The sequence below is a fragment of the Heptranchias perlo genome, chromosome 11 (genome assembly GCF_035084215.1).
Source record: "Heptranchias perlo isolate sHepPer1 chromosome 11, sHepPer1.hap1, whole genome shotgun sequence".
NCBI lineage: Eukaryota > Metazoa > Chordata > Chondrichthyes > Hexanchiformes > Hexanchidae > Heptranchias > Heptranchias perlo.
The window spans coordinates 53507274-53525138 of NC_090335.1; the positions used below are offsets into that span (position 1 = coordinate 53507274).

Genomic DNA, 17865 nt, shown 5'->3' on the forward strand with positions numbered 1-17865 from the left:
CAAAAATGTTTTGGCAGTGGGGTGAGGTAAATGCAGAGATGGACGATGTTGCAAATTTAGAAGTAAGTGGTAATAAGAACATAAGAACATAAGAAATAGGAGCAAGAGTAGGCCATACGGCCCCTCGAGCCTGCTCCGCCATTCAATAAGATCATGGCTGATCTTCAACCTCAACTCCACTTTCCCACCCTATTCCCATATCCCTTGATTCCCTTGGTGTCCAAAAATCTATCGATCTCAATCTTGAATCTACTCAACGACTGAACATCCACAGCCCTCTGGGGTAGAGAATTCCAAAGAGTCACAACCCTTTGAGTGAAGAAATTTTTCTCATCCCAGTCCTAAATGGCCGACCTTTATCGTGAGACTATAACCACTAGTTCTAAACTCTCTAGCCAGGGGAAACAGTCTCTCAGTATCTACCCTGTCAAGCCCCCTCAGAATCTTGTATGTTTCAATGAGATCACCTCTCATTCTTCTAAACTCCAGAGAATAAAGGCCCATTCTACTCAATCTCTCCTCATTGGACACCCCTCTCATCCCAGGAATCAATCTTGTGAACCTTCACTGCAACCCCTCTAAGGTCTTGGTAATGGATAAGATGTGGTGTTTGAAGCTCATCTCTGGATTGAACAAGACATCGAGATTTGACATAGCCTGATTCAGGCTGAACAAGTGGCCTCGGAGAGGGATGGTGGCAAGGGAGCGGAGTTGATTGTGGGGCTGCTGATTCTGTGGTTTCAGTCTTCCCAATGATCGGTTGGAGGAAATTTTAATCCATCAACAACTTAATGTCAGCAACCAGTTTGGCCTCACAGAGGTGGTCAGGGGGTCAAGTGGAGAGATAGCAAGGGAAGTGGTGGCCAGTGGAGAGGTAGCAAGGTGTCATCAGCATACATATGGAAACTAACTCCTTCCCTGACATAAGAACATAAGAAATAGGAGCATGAGTAGGCCATCCGGCCCCTCGAGTCTGCTCCGCCATTCAACAAGATCATGGCTGATCTTCTACCTCAACGCCATTTTCCTGCATCATCCCCATATCCCTTGATGCCTTTACTATCTAGAAATCTATCGGTTTCTGTTTTGAATGTACTCAATGACTGAGCCTCCACAGCCCTCTGGGGTAGAGAATTCCAAAGATTCACCACCCTCAGAATGAAGAAATTTCTCCTCATCTCAGTCCTAAATGGCCTACCCTTTATTCTGAGACTGTGACCCCCTGGTTCTAGATTTCCCAGCGAGGGGAAACATCCTCCTTGCATCTACCCTGTCGTCCCAGTAAGAATTTTGCATTTTTTAATGAGATCACCTCTCATTCGTCTAAACTCTAGAGAATACAGGCCTAGTCTACTCAATCTCTCCTCATACGACAATCCCGCCAGCCCAGGAATCAGTCTGGTGAACCTTCGTTGCACTCCCTCTATGGCAAGTATATCCTTTCTTAGGTAAGGAGACCAAAATTGTACACAATACTCCAGGTGCGGTCTCACCAAGGCCCTATATAATTGCAGTAAGACATCTTTACTCCTGTATTCAAATCCTCTTGTAATAAAGGCCAACATACCATTTGCCTTCCTTATTGCTTGCTGCACCTGCATGTTAGCTTTCAGTGACTCATGTACAAGGACACCCAGGTCCCTTTGAACATTAACATTTCCCAATCTCTCACCATTTAAAAAATACTCTGCATTTCTGTTTTTCCTACCAAAGTGAATAACTTCACATTTTTCCACATTATATTCCTTTGCCATGTTCTTGCCCACTCACTTCGCCTGTATCCCCTTGAAGCCTCTTTGCATCCTCCTCACAACTCACATTCCCACCTAGTTTTGTGTCATCAGCAAACTTGGAAATATTACATTTGGTCCCCTCATCCAAATCATTGATATAGATTGTGAATCCCTGCAGTACCCCACTAGTCATAGTCTGCCAACCTGAAAAAGACCTGTATATTCCTACTCTCTGTTTTCTGTCTGTTAGCCAATTCTCAATCCATACCAGTATATTCCATGTGCTCTAACTTTGTTCACCAACCTCCTGTGTGGGACCTTACCGAAAGCCTTCTGAAAATCCAAATACACCACATCCACTGGTTCCCCCTTATCTATTCTACTAGTAACATCCTCAAAGAACTCCAATAGGTTTGTCAAACATGATTTCCCTTTCATAAATCCATGTTGACTCTGCCAAATCCTGTTATTATTTTCTAAGTGTCCTGTTATCACATCCTTTATAATAGATTCCTAAAGGGGCAGCATGCAGATGAAGGGGAGGCCAACGATAGATCCTTGGGGATTCCGGAGGTGACTATGCAGGGGAGGGAAGAAAAGCCATTGCTGTAGATATACTGGCTGCATTGGGGCAGGTAGGAGTGGAACCACAGTCACAGAGCATGTCATTTGTGATTTTGGCCAGGGCAATCTTGGTGCTATGGGCAGGGTTGAAGTGGAATTGAAGGGATTCAAACATGAGGTTTTGAGGGAGACCGGGATGTCACATTTGAAAACTTTAAAGAGGAATAGGAGATTAGAGGGGAGAAAGCTAGGACAGCAAATCTGATGGCACAACTAAGATATGTGAATGACTAAGGTTGGATACCATGGCAGAATCCCAATCACAGTATGTCATGCTTTGAATAGCATTCTATGAAAGAAGACATGGCAGGGTGATCAACAGCCAGCATACTCTGGTTGGTCGCACCCACCTATCATATTTACAGGCCCTGGCACGACTATGTGACCATGACAGTGGGAATTTGTCTGCTCTGGCTGAGGTTAGCAGAGAGCCAAATGCAGAGCTATGCCATCTGCTGAAAGGATACTTGCAAATACCATGCAACATAGGGCCAGTGCATCCAGTAACAGTAAACTATGGACTCAAACTTTGTTGTACTTCCTTGCAGACATGCTGCAATGTTGACCTATGGGGTAGGTGCTGTGGAATAGCACGGACGACCACCATCCTCGTGATTATCTCATGCAGCATTACTTCCATTTGAGCAGTCAAACGGGAATTGTAGGGAGGGCGGGTAGGCCCCGCAGAGAGTTCAGCATGAGGACCGGGCCAATTAAACTCCCTGGCCTGATTTAAATAGTGCCAAACGATCTCCCACCCGCAACCAGCAGGAACGATGTCAATGCCAGCAGGTGGAAGCGGGAATTAGAACAGGAGCCAGAGGCCGCCGGGGACCCACAGGAACAGTCCCCAAAGGTAGTTTAGAAAGGAGGGGTCCAACCAAATTAGGCCACAGAAGTGGGGGGGGGGGGTTGGTGGGGAGTTGGTGAGCAGGGGCAGAGAAGGCCTAAGGCTAATATCCTGCTTCTCCTGGGCTGCAAGGAGCCTTACCAAAATTTTTAAAAATTATACTTAACTTGGCCTCTTCTTACCTGATGCTGCTTGAATCGTGCATTTCAGAGTTAAAATTATATTCGGATCTGATTTACATCATCGGACCCCAACATTTCAATTAGAACATAACAACAGAAGAAATAGGAGCAGGAGTAGGCCGTACGGCTGAACTTTGACCTCAACTCCACTTTCCCACCTGATCCCCACATTCTTTGATTCCCTTAGAGTCCAAAAATCTATCGATCTCAACGACTGAGCATCCACAGCCCTCTGGGTAGAGAAGTCCAAAGTTTCACAACCCTCTGAGTTAAGAGATTTCTCTTCATCTCTGTCTTGAATGGCCGACCCGTTATCCTGAGGGGGGGCCCTTGTTCTAGACTCTCTAGCCAGGGGAAACATTCTCTCAGCATCTACCCTGTCAAGCCTTCTTAGAATCTTATATGTTTCAATGAGATCACCTCTCATACTTCTAAACTCCAGAGAGTATAGGCCCATTCTACTCATCATAGGACAACCCTCTCATCCCAGGAATCAATCTAGTGAACCTTCGTTGCACCCCCTCAAAGGCAAGTATATCCTTCCTTAGGTAAGGAGACCAAAACTGTACTCAGTACTCCATGTGTGGTCTTACCAAAGCCCTGTACAATTGCAGCAAGACTTCCTTACTCTTATACTCCAATCCCCTTGCAATAAAGGCCAACATACCGTTTGCCTTTCTAATTGCTTGCTGAACCTGCATGTTAACTTTCTGTGTTTTGTGTACAAGGACACCCAAATCCCTCTGAACACTAACATTTAATAGTTGCTCACCATTTTAAAAATATTTTATTTTTCTATTTTTCCTACCAAAGTGGATAATTTCACATTTCCCCACATTATACTCCATCTGCCACCTTCTTGCCCACTCACTTAACCTGTCTATATTCCTTTGCAGCCGTTCTGCATTCTCTTTTTTTATTCGTTCATGGAATGTGGGCGTCGCTGGCGAGGCCAGCATTTATTGCCCATCCCTAATTGCCCTCGAGAAGGTGGTGGTGAGCTGCCTTCTTGAACCGCTGCAGTCCGTGTGGTGAAGGTTTTCCCACAGTGCTGTTAGGTAGGGAGTTCCAGGATTTTGACCCAGCGACGATGAAGGAACGGCGATATATTTCCAAGTCAGGATGGTGTGTGACTTGGAGGGGATCGTGCAGGTGGTAGTGTTACCATGTACCTGCTGCTCTTGTCCTTCTAGGTGGTAGAGGTCGCGGGTTTGGGAGGTGCTGTCGAAGAAGCCTTGGCGAGTTGCTGCAGTGCATCCTGTGGATGGTACACACTGCAGCCACTGTGCGCCGGTGGTGAAGGGAGTGAATGTTTAGGGTGGTGAATGGGGTGTCAATCAAGCGGGCTGCTTTGTCCTGGATGGTGTCGAGCTTCTTGAGTGTTGTTGGAGCTGCACTCATCCAGGCAAGTGGAGAGTATTCCATCACACTCCTGACTTGTGCCTTGTAGATGATGGAAAGGCTTTGGGGAGTCAGGAGGTGAGTCACTCGCCGCAGAATACCCAGCCTCTGACCTGCTCTTGTAGCCACAGTATTTATATGGCTGGTCCAGTTAAGTTTCTGGTCAATGGTGACCCCCCAGGATGTTGATGGTGGGGGATTCGACGATGGTAATGCCGTTGAATGTCAAGGGGAGGTGGTTAGACTCTCTCTTGTTGGAGATGGTCATTGCCTGGCACTTGTCTGGCGCGAATGTTACTTGCCACTTATGAGCCCAAGCCTGGATGTTGTCCAGGTCTTGCTGCATGCGGGCTCGGACTGCTTCATTATCTGAGGGGTTGCGAATGGAACTGAACACTGTGCAGTCATCAGCGAACATCCCCATTTCTGACCTTATGATGGAGGGAAGGTCACTGATGAAGCAGCTGAAGATGGTTGGGCCTAGGACACTGCCCTGAGGAACTCCTGCAGCAATGTCCTGGGGCTGAGATGATACTCCATCTGTCACCTTCTTGCCCACTCAATTAACTTGTCTATATCCCTTTGCAGCCGCTCTGCGTCCTCCTCACAGCTTACTTTCCCACCTAGCTTTGTATTGTCAGCAAACTTAGATACATTTCACTCGGTCCCTTCATCTAAGTCATTAATATAGATTGTAAACAGTTGCGGCCCAAGCACCAATCTCTGCGGTACCCCACTGTTATAATTTGCCAACCCGAAAATGACCCGTTTATCTCTACTCTCTGTTTGCTGTTCATTAACCAATCCTCAATCCATGTTAATATATTACCCCCAATCCTATGAGCCCTAATCTTGTGTAACAACCTCTTGTGCGGCACCTTATCGAATGCCTTTTGAAAATCCAAATATGCTACACCCACTGGTTCCCCTTTATCTACCCTGCTAATTACACCCTCAAAAAACAGTAATAGATTTGTCAAATACGATTTCCCTTTGATAAAACCGTGTTGACTCTGCCTAATCATATAATGATTTTCTAAGTGCCCTGATACTATGTCCTTAGTAATAGATTCTAACATTTTCCCTACTATTGATGTCAGGCTAACTGCCCTGTAGTTCCCTGTTTTCTCTCTCCCTCCTTTCTTGAATAGTCATGCTATATTTGCTAGCTTCCAATCCACGGGTACCGTTCTAGAATCTAGGGAATTCTGTAAGATCAAAACCAACGCATCCACTATCTCTGCAGTCACCACTTTTAAACCTAGGATGTAGGCCTGGGGATTTGTTGGCTTTTAGTGCCATTAATTTTGCTGAAGCTTTTTCTTTACTAATCTTAATTACTTTAAGTTCCTCCCTCTCGTTAGACCCTTGGTTCCCCATTATTTCTGGTATGTTTTTTGTGTCTTCTACTGTGAAGATAGATATAAAATATTTGTTTAATGTCTCTGCTATTTCCTTGTTCTCCATTATAATTTCTTCTGTTTCAGCCTCTTTCACTAATTACTTTCGCTAATCTCTTCCTTTTGATATACATGTAGAAGCTCTTACAATCTGTTTTTATATTTTTTGTTAGTTTACTCTCATATTCAATTTTCTCCGTCTTTATCAATTTCTTGTAAACAATTTTACAACACCAAGTTATAGTCCAGCAATTTTATTTTAAATTCACAAGCTTTCGGAGGCTTCCTCCTTCGTCAGGTGAACGATGTGACGAAGGAGGAAGCCTCCGAAAGCTTGTGAATTTAAAATAAAATTGCTGGACTATAACTTGGTGTTGTAAAATTGTTTACAATTGTCAACCCCAGTCCATCACCGGCATCTCCACATCAATTTCTTGGTTATCCTTTGCTGATTTCTCAATCCTCCCAATCCTCAGGCTTACTATTTTTTTTGGCAACATTGTAAGCCTCTTCTTTTAATCTAATGCTATCGGTAACTTCTCTAGTTAGCCACGGTTGGATCACTTTTCCTGTGGAGTTTTTATTCCTCAAGGGTATGTACATGCGTTGGGAATTATGAACTATTTCTTTAAATGTTCGCCATTGCATATCTACCATCATATTTTCAAATCTCATTTCCCAGTTTACCTTAGCCAACTCGCCTCTCACACCTACGTAATTGGCCTTGTTTAAACTTAAGACCCTAGTTTCGGAGTTAACGACATTACTCTCAAACTTAACATGAAATTCTATCATATTATGATCACTTTTCCCCAGAGGATCCTTTATTATATGATTACTAATTAATTCTTTCTCATTACACAATACTAGATCTAAAATAGCCTGTTCCCTGGTTGGTTCCTCAACATATTGTTCTAGAAAACTGTCTTGGATTCATTCCATGAACTCGTCCTCCAAACTACTTTTGCCTATTTGGTTTGCCAAGTCTTTATGTAGATTAAAGTCCCCCATGATCATTGCATTACCCTTGTTACATGCTTCTCTAATTTCCTGTTTTATTATCTGTCCAACACTACAACTACTGTGAGGGGGCCTGTAAACTATCCCCACCAGTGTTTTCTGCCCTTGTTATTTCTTAGCTCCACCCATACTGATTCTACATCCTGATTTGCTGAGCTAAGATCCTTTCTCACTACTGCCTTTACCTCATCCTTTATTATCAGGGCTTCAACCCTTCCTTTTCCATTTTGCCTATCTTTTCTAAAAGTCAAGTATCCTGGAATATTTAGTTCCCAACCTTGGTCAACCTGCAACCACGTCTCAGTAATGGCTATTAGATCGAACCCATTTATCTCTATTTGTGCCATTAATTCATCTATCCTGTTACGAATGCATCGTGCATACAGATACAGGGCCTTTAATTTTAACTTTTTACTTTTTTTTCCCTGATCTGACCTTAGTCACTAATGCCCTATTACCTTTGTTAAACTCTCTCGGGGTTAAATTCGATAACCCCCGAGTCCAGGTGCAGGGGTCAGGATGTGTCATTAACCCGCACCCGATCGTTCCAATACAGGCAGCCTGTGAGATTCATGCTGCCTGGTCATTTACCTGATTCCAATGCAAACAGCCAGGCCTGGCTGTGCTGTTGAATGACTTCTCACCAGCAAAGGGGCCTAGATAGCGCCTGAGTGGCTCACACCTCTTAAAGGCATCCTGCACCTGTTAAAGGCAGTCTGCACCTCTTATTTGCAAAAAATAAGATACAGGTCCGCACGGAGTCTGAACAGAGATCAGACATCGCACATGTAAAACACAGATGCAGGTCCCATCACTATGTTTACAAACTGTTGAGTTATGTTAAAACATTGAATAAAGGTTGTGCACTACTAAATCCCATATCATCCAATCTGACCTCACCAATCTGCCAATCTGAGTTTGTACCAGGCCTGTGAGAGAGCATGCACCAAAGTTCTCTGATGATGCAATAGAGGCCTTGGTTCAAGAGATGGACAGAAGGAGGGGCATCCTATATCTGCAGGGGGCAAGAGGCCCTCTAGATATATGCTCAAGAGGCAATGGGAGGCTATAGGGGACAAAGTCAATGCCAGGCGCATAGCACCATCAACATGGATGCAGTGCAGGAAGAAGTTCAGTGCTTTGATACGAGTGATCAAGGTGAGTGAGGTCAACTGTCAAGTGGTATCTCCTACCAACTGCACCACTAGCCACATCCACTGCTCCACACACTACACCCCCCATCACCCACATACCAACAAACTCTTTCAATCATTACTCAACTCTTCCAATCTGATGCTTCCTCTCACCCTTATACATTACCACTGTTGCAAGCCGCACACCCACAACTCACAGGTCACACACACTGGCAGCTATTCAACCATGACAGGCACATCACCCAAACAATCTGCAGGACACTCACCGACACACATCCCACTTTCTTGCAGGAGAAGGTGGTGCATAACAGGAGGCAGTAAGTGGCAGTGGCATTTAGTCCTTTGAGCCTGTTCCGCCATTCATTGAGATCATGGTTGACCTGTGACCTAACTCCATATACCGCCTTAGCCCCATATCCCTTAATACCCTTGGTTAACAAAAATCTATCAATCTCAGATTTAAAATTAACAACTGAGCTAGCATGAACTGCCGGTTGCAGAAGAGCGTTCCAAACTTCTACCACCCTTTGCGTGTAGAGGTGTTTCCTAACTTCACTTCTGCAAGTCCTGGCTCTAAATTTTAGGCTATGTCCCCTAGTCCTAGTATTCAAGTATAGGAGACCTCCAAAAACAGGTACAAATGCATCAGCAGCCAAAAGCAATAATCCAGCAACTAACCTGTAAATCCTGCATGGTCCCTTTAAATAGCACTGATGGGGGGTCCTCCAGGCCATGTACGATATGTTCAGCTGTTCGTGATTAAGACAGTGTGTTGGCTGGAGCTATGAGTGCTAAAATGGTATCTATCCCTTTAAATCAGCATTGCACACTGATCTAACGAATATTCTCCCTACTTTACACGGGACCATCGTTTGTTATCTGTGCGTGTGCAAACGCCTTTACTAAGATGGCATCTGGCGCACAGCGCACGCATTCCGGATGCCATTCTGGGACCTTAGGAGGTCATGTCGTGCCTAAAAACAGGGTGCTACATGGCCCAATTTATAGCACTCTGTCCCTTCTTGATACACTCTGCTTGTTTTTACCCAAATCGCTACTCTGCTCTACAGCCACCTTCCACCTTCCTTTTTACTCTCCGCACTTGAATGGCCTCCTGTACCACGGTGCTGTGGTCAGTTTGCCCACCCTCCCTGCAGTCTTTAATCTCATCCAAACAGGTAGCAAGTACCAAGCACCTGTTGAACAAGGTCAAAGGCTGAGGCTCCTCCATCACTGTATCCTGGGTCCCGATACCTGCCTGTCTTGCAGTCACATCCTCCTGTCCCTGACCACTGACCAAATCTAACCCACCACCTAACCTAAGGCGTGTGACTACCTCCTGGATCCAAGTGTCCAGATAACTCTTCCCCCCCGCCCCCCCCCCCCCCCACCAACCCCGACTCTTGGGCCTCCACTCTCGCACTCCTCTCGAGCCAATTATCCCCGTCCCTGGGTCTCCACTCCCACTCTCCGCTCAGACTTTTTATCCCTGCTTCTTGGTTTTTATGGTCCAGGTGGCCACCATGCTCTCAAAACCCGGGGGTTAAAATGGCAGGGGGTGGGAATCCAGCGGGTTCTGCCCGTCTGCCATTTTAAAGCCCTGCACATACCATTCCTGTGAGGTGGGCAGGGTTAAATTCAGGGTAAAACTTGCCAGTTGTCAAAGACAGAAAATTTAGGCTACAGTATCGTCAGAGAAAACATGAGAAAAACTGACTGTAATCTTTATATATAGGTATTAAAAATATATTGCTGGAGCCAGTAAATCAGTGAAGAGCAAAGTCTACATGCTGATCGCTATCACTAATAGCCATTCTGTTTGTTCAACTGCACGGTTGCCTGGGCTCTCCATACCTAGGTGGAAATTGTAAGCTTGTGACACAGCCCATAATTGTCTACAGTTTCATGAAATACCTCATTTTTATATTTTTATATGGGCAGTGTGAGTTGGACAGGACTTGTCAGTGGAAATTTGTTAATGGCTACTGTAGTGTTAGGCACCATGCCTTCCTCTGGCATAAACTACTTCTCCTCTGGGAACGGCTGTGCTACGTCATCATCTGTGAGAGAACGCTAGAATGATAGAAAAGATACAGCACAGAAGGGGGCCATTCGGCCCATCATGTACGCACCGGCTCGAAGAACAACCAGGTGTCCATTCTAATCCGACCTTCCAGCGCCCAGTACGTAGCCCTGCAGCTTACAGCACTTTAGGTGCTATCAAGCAGCACTTACTGACCAATAACCTGCTCACCGATGCTCAGTTTGGGTTCCGCCAGGACCACTCGGCTCCAGACCTCATTACAGGCTTGGTCCAAACATGGACAAAAGAGCTGAATTCCAGAGGTGAGGTGAGAGTGACTGCCCTTGACATCAAGGCAGCATTTGACCGAGTGTGGCACCAAGGAGCCCTAATAAAATTGAAGTCAATGGGAATCAGGGGGGGAAACTCTCCAATGGCTGGAGTCATACCTAGCACAAAGGGAGATGGTAGTGGTTGTTGGAGGCCAATCATCTCAGCCCCAGGACATTGCTGCAGGAGTTCCTCAGGGCAGTGTCCTAGGCCCAACCATCTTCAGCTGCTTCATCAATGACCTTCCCTCCATCATAAGGACAGAAATGGGGATGTTTGCTTATGATTGCACAGTGTTCAGTTCCATTCGCAACCCCTCAGATAATGAAGCAGTCCATGCCCGCATGCAGCAAGACTTGGACAACATCCAGGCTTGGGCTGATAAGTGGCAAGTAACCTTCACGCCAGACAAGTGCCAGGCAATGACCATCTCCAACAAGAGAGAGTCTAACCACCTCCCCTTGACATTCAACGGCATTACCATCGCCAAATCCCCCACCATCAACATCCTGGGGGTCACCATTGACCAGAAACTTAATTGGAGCAGCTAAATAAATACTGTGGCTACAAGAGCAGGTCAGAGGCTGGGTATTCTGCGGTGAGTGACTCACCTCCTGACTCCCCAAAGCCTTTCCACCATCTACAAGGCACAAGTCAGAAGTGTGATGGAATGCTTTGCACTTGCCTGGATGAGTGCAGCTCCAACAACACTCAAGAAGCTCGACACCATCCAGAACACAGCAGTCCGCTTGATTGGCACCCCATCCACCACCCTAAACATTCACTCCCTTCACCACCAGCGCACAGTGGCTGCAGTGTGTACCATCCACAGGATGCACTGCAGCAACTCGCCAAGGCTTCTTCGACAGCACCTCCCAAACCCAAGACCTCTACCACCTAGAAGGACAAGGGCAGCAGGCACGTGGGAACAACACCACCTGCATGTTCCCCTCCAAGTCACACACCATCCCGACTTGGAAATATATCGCCGTTCCGTCATCATCGCTGGGTTAAAATTCTGCAACTCTATTCCTAACATCACTGTGGGAGCACCTTCACCATACGGACTGCAGCAGTTCAAGAAGGCGGCTCACCACCACCTCCTCAAGGGCAATTAGGGATGGGCAATAAATGCCGGCCTTGCCAGTGACGCCCACATCCCATGAACAAATAATTTTTAAAAAGGTCCAGGTAGTTTTTAAAAGAGCTGAGGGTCCCTGCCTCTAGCACCAATTCGGGCAACGAATTCCATATACCCACCACCCTCTGGGTAAAAAAGTTTTTCCTCATGTCTCCTCTAATCCTTCCACCAAGCAGCTTAAATCTATGTCCTCTAGTTCTTGAACTCTCCGCTAGGGGAAACAGGTACTTCCTGTCTACTCTATCTGAGCCCCTCATAATTTTGCACACATCAATCAAGTCACCCCTCAGCCTCCTCTGCTCTGAGGAAAACAACCCCAGCCTATCCAATCTCTCCTCGTAGCTGCAATTTTCAAGCCCTGACAACATTCTTGTAAATCTTCTCTGCACTCGCTCCAGAGCAATTATGTCCTTCCTGTAATGTGGTGACCAGAACTGTGCACAATACTCCAGCTGTGGCCTTACCAGCGTTTTATACAGTTCCATCTTTACATCCCTGCTTTTGTATTCTATACCTCGGCTAATAACGGAGAGCAATTCCGTATGCCTTCTTCACAACCTTATCTACCTGTACTGCCACCTTCAGGGACCTGTGCACATGCACTCCATGGTCTCTCACTTCCTCTACCCCTCTCAATATATTCCCGTTTACTATGTATCCCTTTTTACTGTTTGCCCTCCCTAAGTCCATTACCTCACACTTCTCCAGGTTGAACTCCATTTGCCACTTTTCCCACTCCACCAACCCATTGATATCTTCTTGGAGTCTGCAGCTATCCTCTTCATTATCAACTACACAGCCAATTTTTGTGTCGTCTGCAAATTTGCCAATCATCCCCCCTACATTCAAGTCCAAATCATTAATGTATACCACAAACAGCAAGGGACCAACACTGAGCCCTGTGGCACACCACTGGAAACAGATTTCCATTCGCAAAGACATCCATTGACTTTTACCTTGTTTTCTGTTACTGAGCCAATTTTGGATCCAATTCACCACATTTCCCTGTATCCCATGGGCTTTTACCTTTCTGACCAGTCTGCCATGTGGGACCTTGTCAAATGCCTTACTAAAATTCATGTAGACAACATCCACTACACTACCCTCATCAATTCTCCTTGTCACTTCCTCAAAGAATTTAATCAGATTTGTAAGGCATGACCTTCCCTGAACAAATTCATGCTGACTATCCCTCATTAAACCATGCCTTTCCAAGTGACAGTTTATCCTATCTCAATATTGATTCTAATAGTTTGCCCACCACCGAGGTAAGACTGACTGGCCTATAATTATTCGGCCTTTCTCTTGTACCCTTTTTAAACAATGGTACTACGTTTGCAGTCTTCCAGTCCTCCGGTACCTCCCCTGTATCTAGTGAGGATTGGAAAATGATCCTCAGAGCATCTGCAATTTCCTCCCTGGCTTCCTTCAATAGCCTAGGAAACAATTCATCCGGCCCTGGTGACTTACCAACTTTCAAGGATTCCAGTCCCTCTATTACTTCCTATCATCCCTGATAGGTCCCACTTTTGCCTTAGCTATCCTCTTGTTCTTAATGTACTGATAAAACATCTTTGGGTTTTCTTTAATCTTACTAGCTAATATTTTTTCATGCCCTCTCTTCGCTTTCCTTATTTCCTTTTTTACATCATCCCTGTACTTTCTATACTCCTCTAGGCTTTCTGCAGTATTTAGTTTTCTGTGACAGTCATAAGCTTTCTTTTTCTACTTTATCTTGCCCCGTATACTTCTAGACAACTAGGGGGCTCTAAATTTGGCAGTGCCACCCTTTTTCTTTGAGGGGATGTGTCTGCATTGTACCCGTAGAATTTCACTTTTTAGTGCCTCCCACTGGCTTGCCACTGATTTCTCCTCAAGTAGTTGTGTCCAGTCCACTTCTGCCATATCGCCTCTTAGTTCTGTAAAATTTGCCTTCCCTCAATTTAAAATGTTTACTCCTGATTTAACTCTGTCCTTTTCCATAATAATGCTAAAACTATCCTCAATATGGTCACCCACTGTCACTTCACCCATTTGCCCATCTTCATTTCCCAGGACTAAATCTAGAATTGCATCCCCTCTTGTTGGGCTTGTCACATACTGGCTAAAAAAGTTCTCCTGGACACTGATCAAGAATTTTGCGCCCTCTGTGCCCCTCACACTGTTTGAATCCCAGTTGACGTGTAGGTAGTTGAAGTCCCCTACTATTATTGCCCTCTTATTGTTGCACTCAGAAATTTACCTTCTTATTTGTTCTGTGATCATTGTCTTCTTTCCTCGTCACCTTCTTGTCCTACTTTAACTAACCTAGACGTACATCATCTCATCCTATTGTAATAATGTTACATTACTCTCTGGGTTCAGATACTTAAGCTATTAACAAACCGCTGTGATATACTTTACTAGTTTTACTTCTACTTGATTAAGCATTTATCCTTTCTTAATCTTCCAGTTTTTACTCTTTACACTTTTTCTGCTCTTTGCAGAACTGTTTCAAGTTTTTTATAACTTTTAATTATTTGTCCTTCTAGAAACCATGAAATACCCTTCTAATTTACGAGTGGGCGAAGCATGACCTTATGCACTTTCTTATTTTTACTAATTCAATCCCACTTAAAGGACTGGAGCATTTGTCGCCAATCCAAGATGAACAATTCTGTCACATGGATCCTTTCCAAGTTGTTATTCAACTGGACATGCATGTGTCGATAACTATAATTCCCAGATGTAAATTAATTTACAAAAGCAAATTAGCAAAAAGGAAAGCTATACTCCTTTCCTTTTTGCTAGTGTCCAGGTCCTGGCCTGGACAGTGGGACTCTGATATCAATTGTTTTCCAAGACTTCCTTTCTTGTTAGTCTTGCAAGATCCAGAGCATATTAATTGATCCACTATTCTACAAGCTGGACGTCTGCAGCTTCTTCAAAGATCTCAGCTGACACAGTACGTGCTACTATTGGAAGCACATACTAATAAAATAATGTCTAAGTCCTTTGCCCTAATTCTAGCTTTATAGAATTCTAAGATTAAACCTTTGTTTTACAGAATGTCTATAGTGTGTTTTAGAATTGCCAGTTTTCCTCCAATGACCTTGCAGTAAGCTCCTGATCTCACCCTTGCAATCACAAAGTGACCATTCATTTTCTTGCAGGATATTAAGCTGAACGATATCCATTATACACTAATTCATAAATTTCTAATACTATGTGAATGTATCAGCCACTCATTTTGGCTGTAAAGTTAACAAATCATTTGTATCCCTTTCTTGCAAATTTTCTCCCTATCCTCTCTCTTCTGAAGCCATTAACTCCTTGCCAGGGTACAATTCCTCTGTTGCAAACTCCCTACAGTTTCTTTCCCAAGCAGCCATTATTTATGTGTTTACTTAATGGTAAGTATCAGCAGAATATTTTTCCATGGGGATAATCACAGTTGAGTCTGACCCAGACCTCACCTGTTGTTCACACATGCACATTTTCAGATAAAGGTTGTTGATGGCAATCAGAAGCAGGAACCCTGGTTGATCTTCCTCTTCCTAACCCAGGAGGGCTCCTACTGCCACCCTATCTGAAATCAGCTGACCCAGACCAGAGATTGAAACTAAACCTTCCTTGTCCCAATGGTTCAGCTACTCACTACGTAAACTGACTGAGTCGGGGAAACAAATAAATCATTAGTACAGTTAGTCCTTCACTACTAGTTGCTTTTTCAAAGGCTTGTGATAGATTACTTAGATTGATGAGACAGAATTAACTGCTTTTCTTTCATATTGATATTTTTCTTTACAGCAATGGTAGTGTTACTGCCTATTACTGGTTGCAATTTGCATTACCAAAAGAACATGGTCTTTTGGTTAAATATACACTCAGTGTAGAAGTGTTGATTAATGTGTTACAACAGCATATCTACACCAGCAGAACGACAATGAATATGGAATTTGAACCATCTTCTGTCACACTACAGGGTAAGCACTTTATTTATATTTTGTATAAATTAGGCCAAAGAAAACAGAAGTAATCCTATGTTGTTGATTACTTTAACATAAACCAAGCTGATTAAAACACTGGTAAACCATATTGTAAGATAGTGGTTTAGAATGTAGTCCATTTACCTGTGGAATTTGGATTGCACATGGCCCAGACAAATGCTGCTAAAGTGTAGGTACTTGGTATGTCACTTCAATGTGTAATACTGTGCCTTGCTCAGGTGAAGTTGTGGTCATACTTTTGGCTGCTGTGATGGGGAGACTGTAAGGTCTTTCTGGATAAATGAGATAAGATAGGCCAAATAATCATCATCATCTGTATCTATCTTGTGAATCAAACAAAGCTTACATATAAAGCATAACTTAATTAAAGAATAGACTTTATCCTGCACCTAGTGTAGCTTTTATTTGCTATCCTATGCTGATAAAAGTAGGAACAGTCAATAATTAAACCAAAACAAAACACCCAAAAAGCATTATTTTTAACCATTTTAGCCATATTCAAAAGAATTTTAAAATATGAACCATGAATAATGAATATTGTTGACAGTAAATCTGCCATAATCATGGTACAATATTTAATTTTGTTATTGATCCTTCTATTTACCCATTTTTTTTCTTGGTCTCTTTATCGAGGTGGGAACAAGGGTTGATACGAGCAATATAGTGATGCTTCAGGGTGAAAGTCAACATCTTTTAAGTTATTGACTGAGTTTATTTTGGGTCTTTTACAGTTACTAATGAAAGATATGTTCAAAGCTTGAAAACCGGTAAGTAGTTCAATTGTAATAGCGTTAACACAAGGCAATGTTCAGAACAAGAATCATCAGGATGTAAATTTGGTTGGAGCATAAGATGTTAGTTTAGAATAATACTTGCATTTATATCATACTTTTCATCTTGAAATGTCTCAAAGTACTTCGCTCATTGAATTATTTTTTGGAAGTGCAGTGATTGTTATGTAGTGATTTTTCTTAACCCAATTAAGATAATTGCCAAAAAAGCCAGGGAAGAGATGAGGGGAATTTTTTTTACGCAGCAAGTTATTATGATCTGGAATGCACTGCCTGAAAGGATGTGGAAGCAGATTCAATATTAACTTTCAAAAGGGAATTGGATAAATACATGAAAAGGAGAAATTTGCAGGGCTGCAGGGAAAGAGCAGGGGAGAGGGCCTAATTGGATAACTCTTCAAGGAGCCTGCACAGACATGATGGGCCGATGGCCTACTTTTCTGCTGTATGATTCTATGATAACCCATGGATAATGGCCTGATAGATTTAATCACTTGGAATTTCTGTGGGGCATCTCCCGATCTCCCAATGTAACTTTGGCAGAAGATTTTCAGAAACTCGGCGAGATGGTGTAAAAGACTGTTTTGAGCCTTAAATATAATTCAGTTGTACTTGCAGGTTTTTCTGTATTTTTCTCCTACAGGGTTTTCTGACCCTGGAATTCCCTCCCTAACCCTCTCCACCTCTCTCTCCTCTTTTAAGACGCTCCTTAAAACCAACCTCTTTGACCAAGCTTTTGGTCACCTGTCCTAATATCTTCTTATGTAGCTCGGTGTCAAATTTTGTCTGATAACACTGCTGTGAAGCGCCTTGGGATGTTTCACTACGTTAAAGGCTCTATGTAAATACAAGTTGTTGTTGTTAACCCTATCACCACCTGGAGCAAGGCTGAGGGTGAAATCAGGTACCAAATTGAGATATGGAGTGGCTGGGTGTGGGAGCAGGCCATGTGGAGCTTCTGTAAAATATCCGAGGTCAGTGATAGGGGTGATGTGGAGATGCCGGTGATGGATTGGGGTTGACAATTGTAAACAATTTTACAACACCAAGTTATAGTCCAACAATTTTATTTTTAATCCCACAAGCTTTCGGAGGCTTCCTCCTTCCTCAGGTGAACGGTGTGGAAATAACATTTTCGAATCCTTCGCATTTTAAAATCACAGAACAATGCCTGGTGATTACTGCCCGTTGCCAAGGCAATCACAGTGAGCAGACAGAAAGGTGTCA

The 17865-nt window shown here is 43.8% G+C and overlaps 1 protein-coding gene across 3 annotated transcripts in view; it reads left to right on the forward strand.

Annotated features, from left to right (window-relative positions):
• The window catches only part of LOC137326970 (suppressor of tumorigenicity 14 protein homolog), a 90955-nt gene that overhangs the window by 19866 nt on the left and 53224 nt on the right, over positions 1-17865 (forward strand). For all 3 annotated transcript variants that reach the window (XM_067992344.1, XM_067992346.1, XM_067992345.1), the window contains exons 5-6: positions 15648-15823; positions 16579-16614. In XM_067992344.1, coding sequence (XP_067848445.1) covers positions 15648-15823; positions 16579-16614 — 212 coding nt within the window. The remainder of the gene's footprint in view (positions 1-15647; positions 15824-16578; positions 16615-17865) is intronic.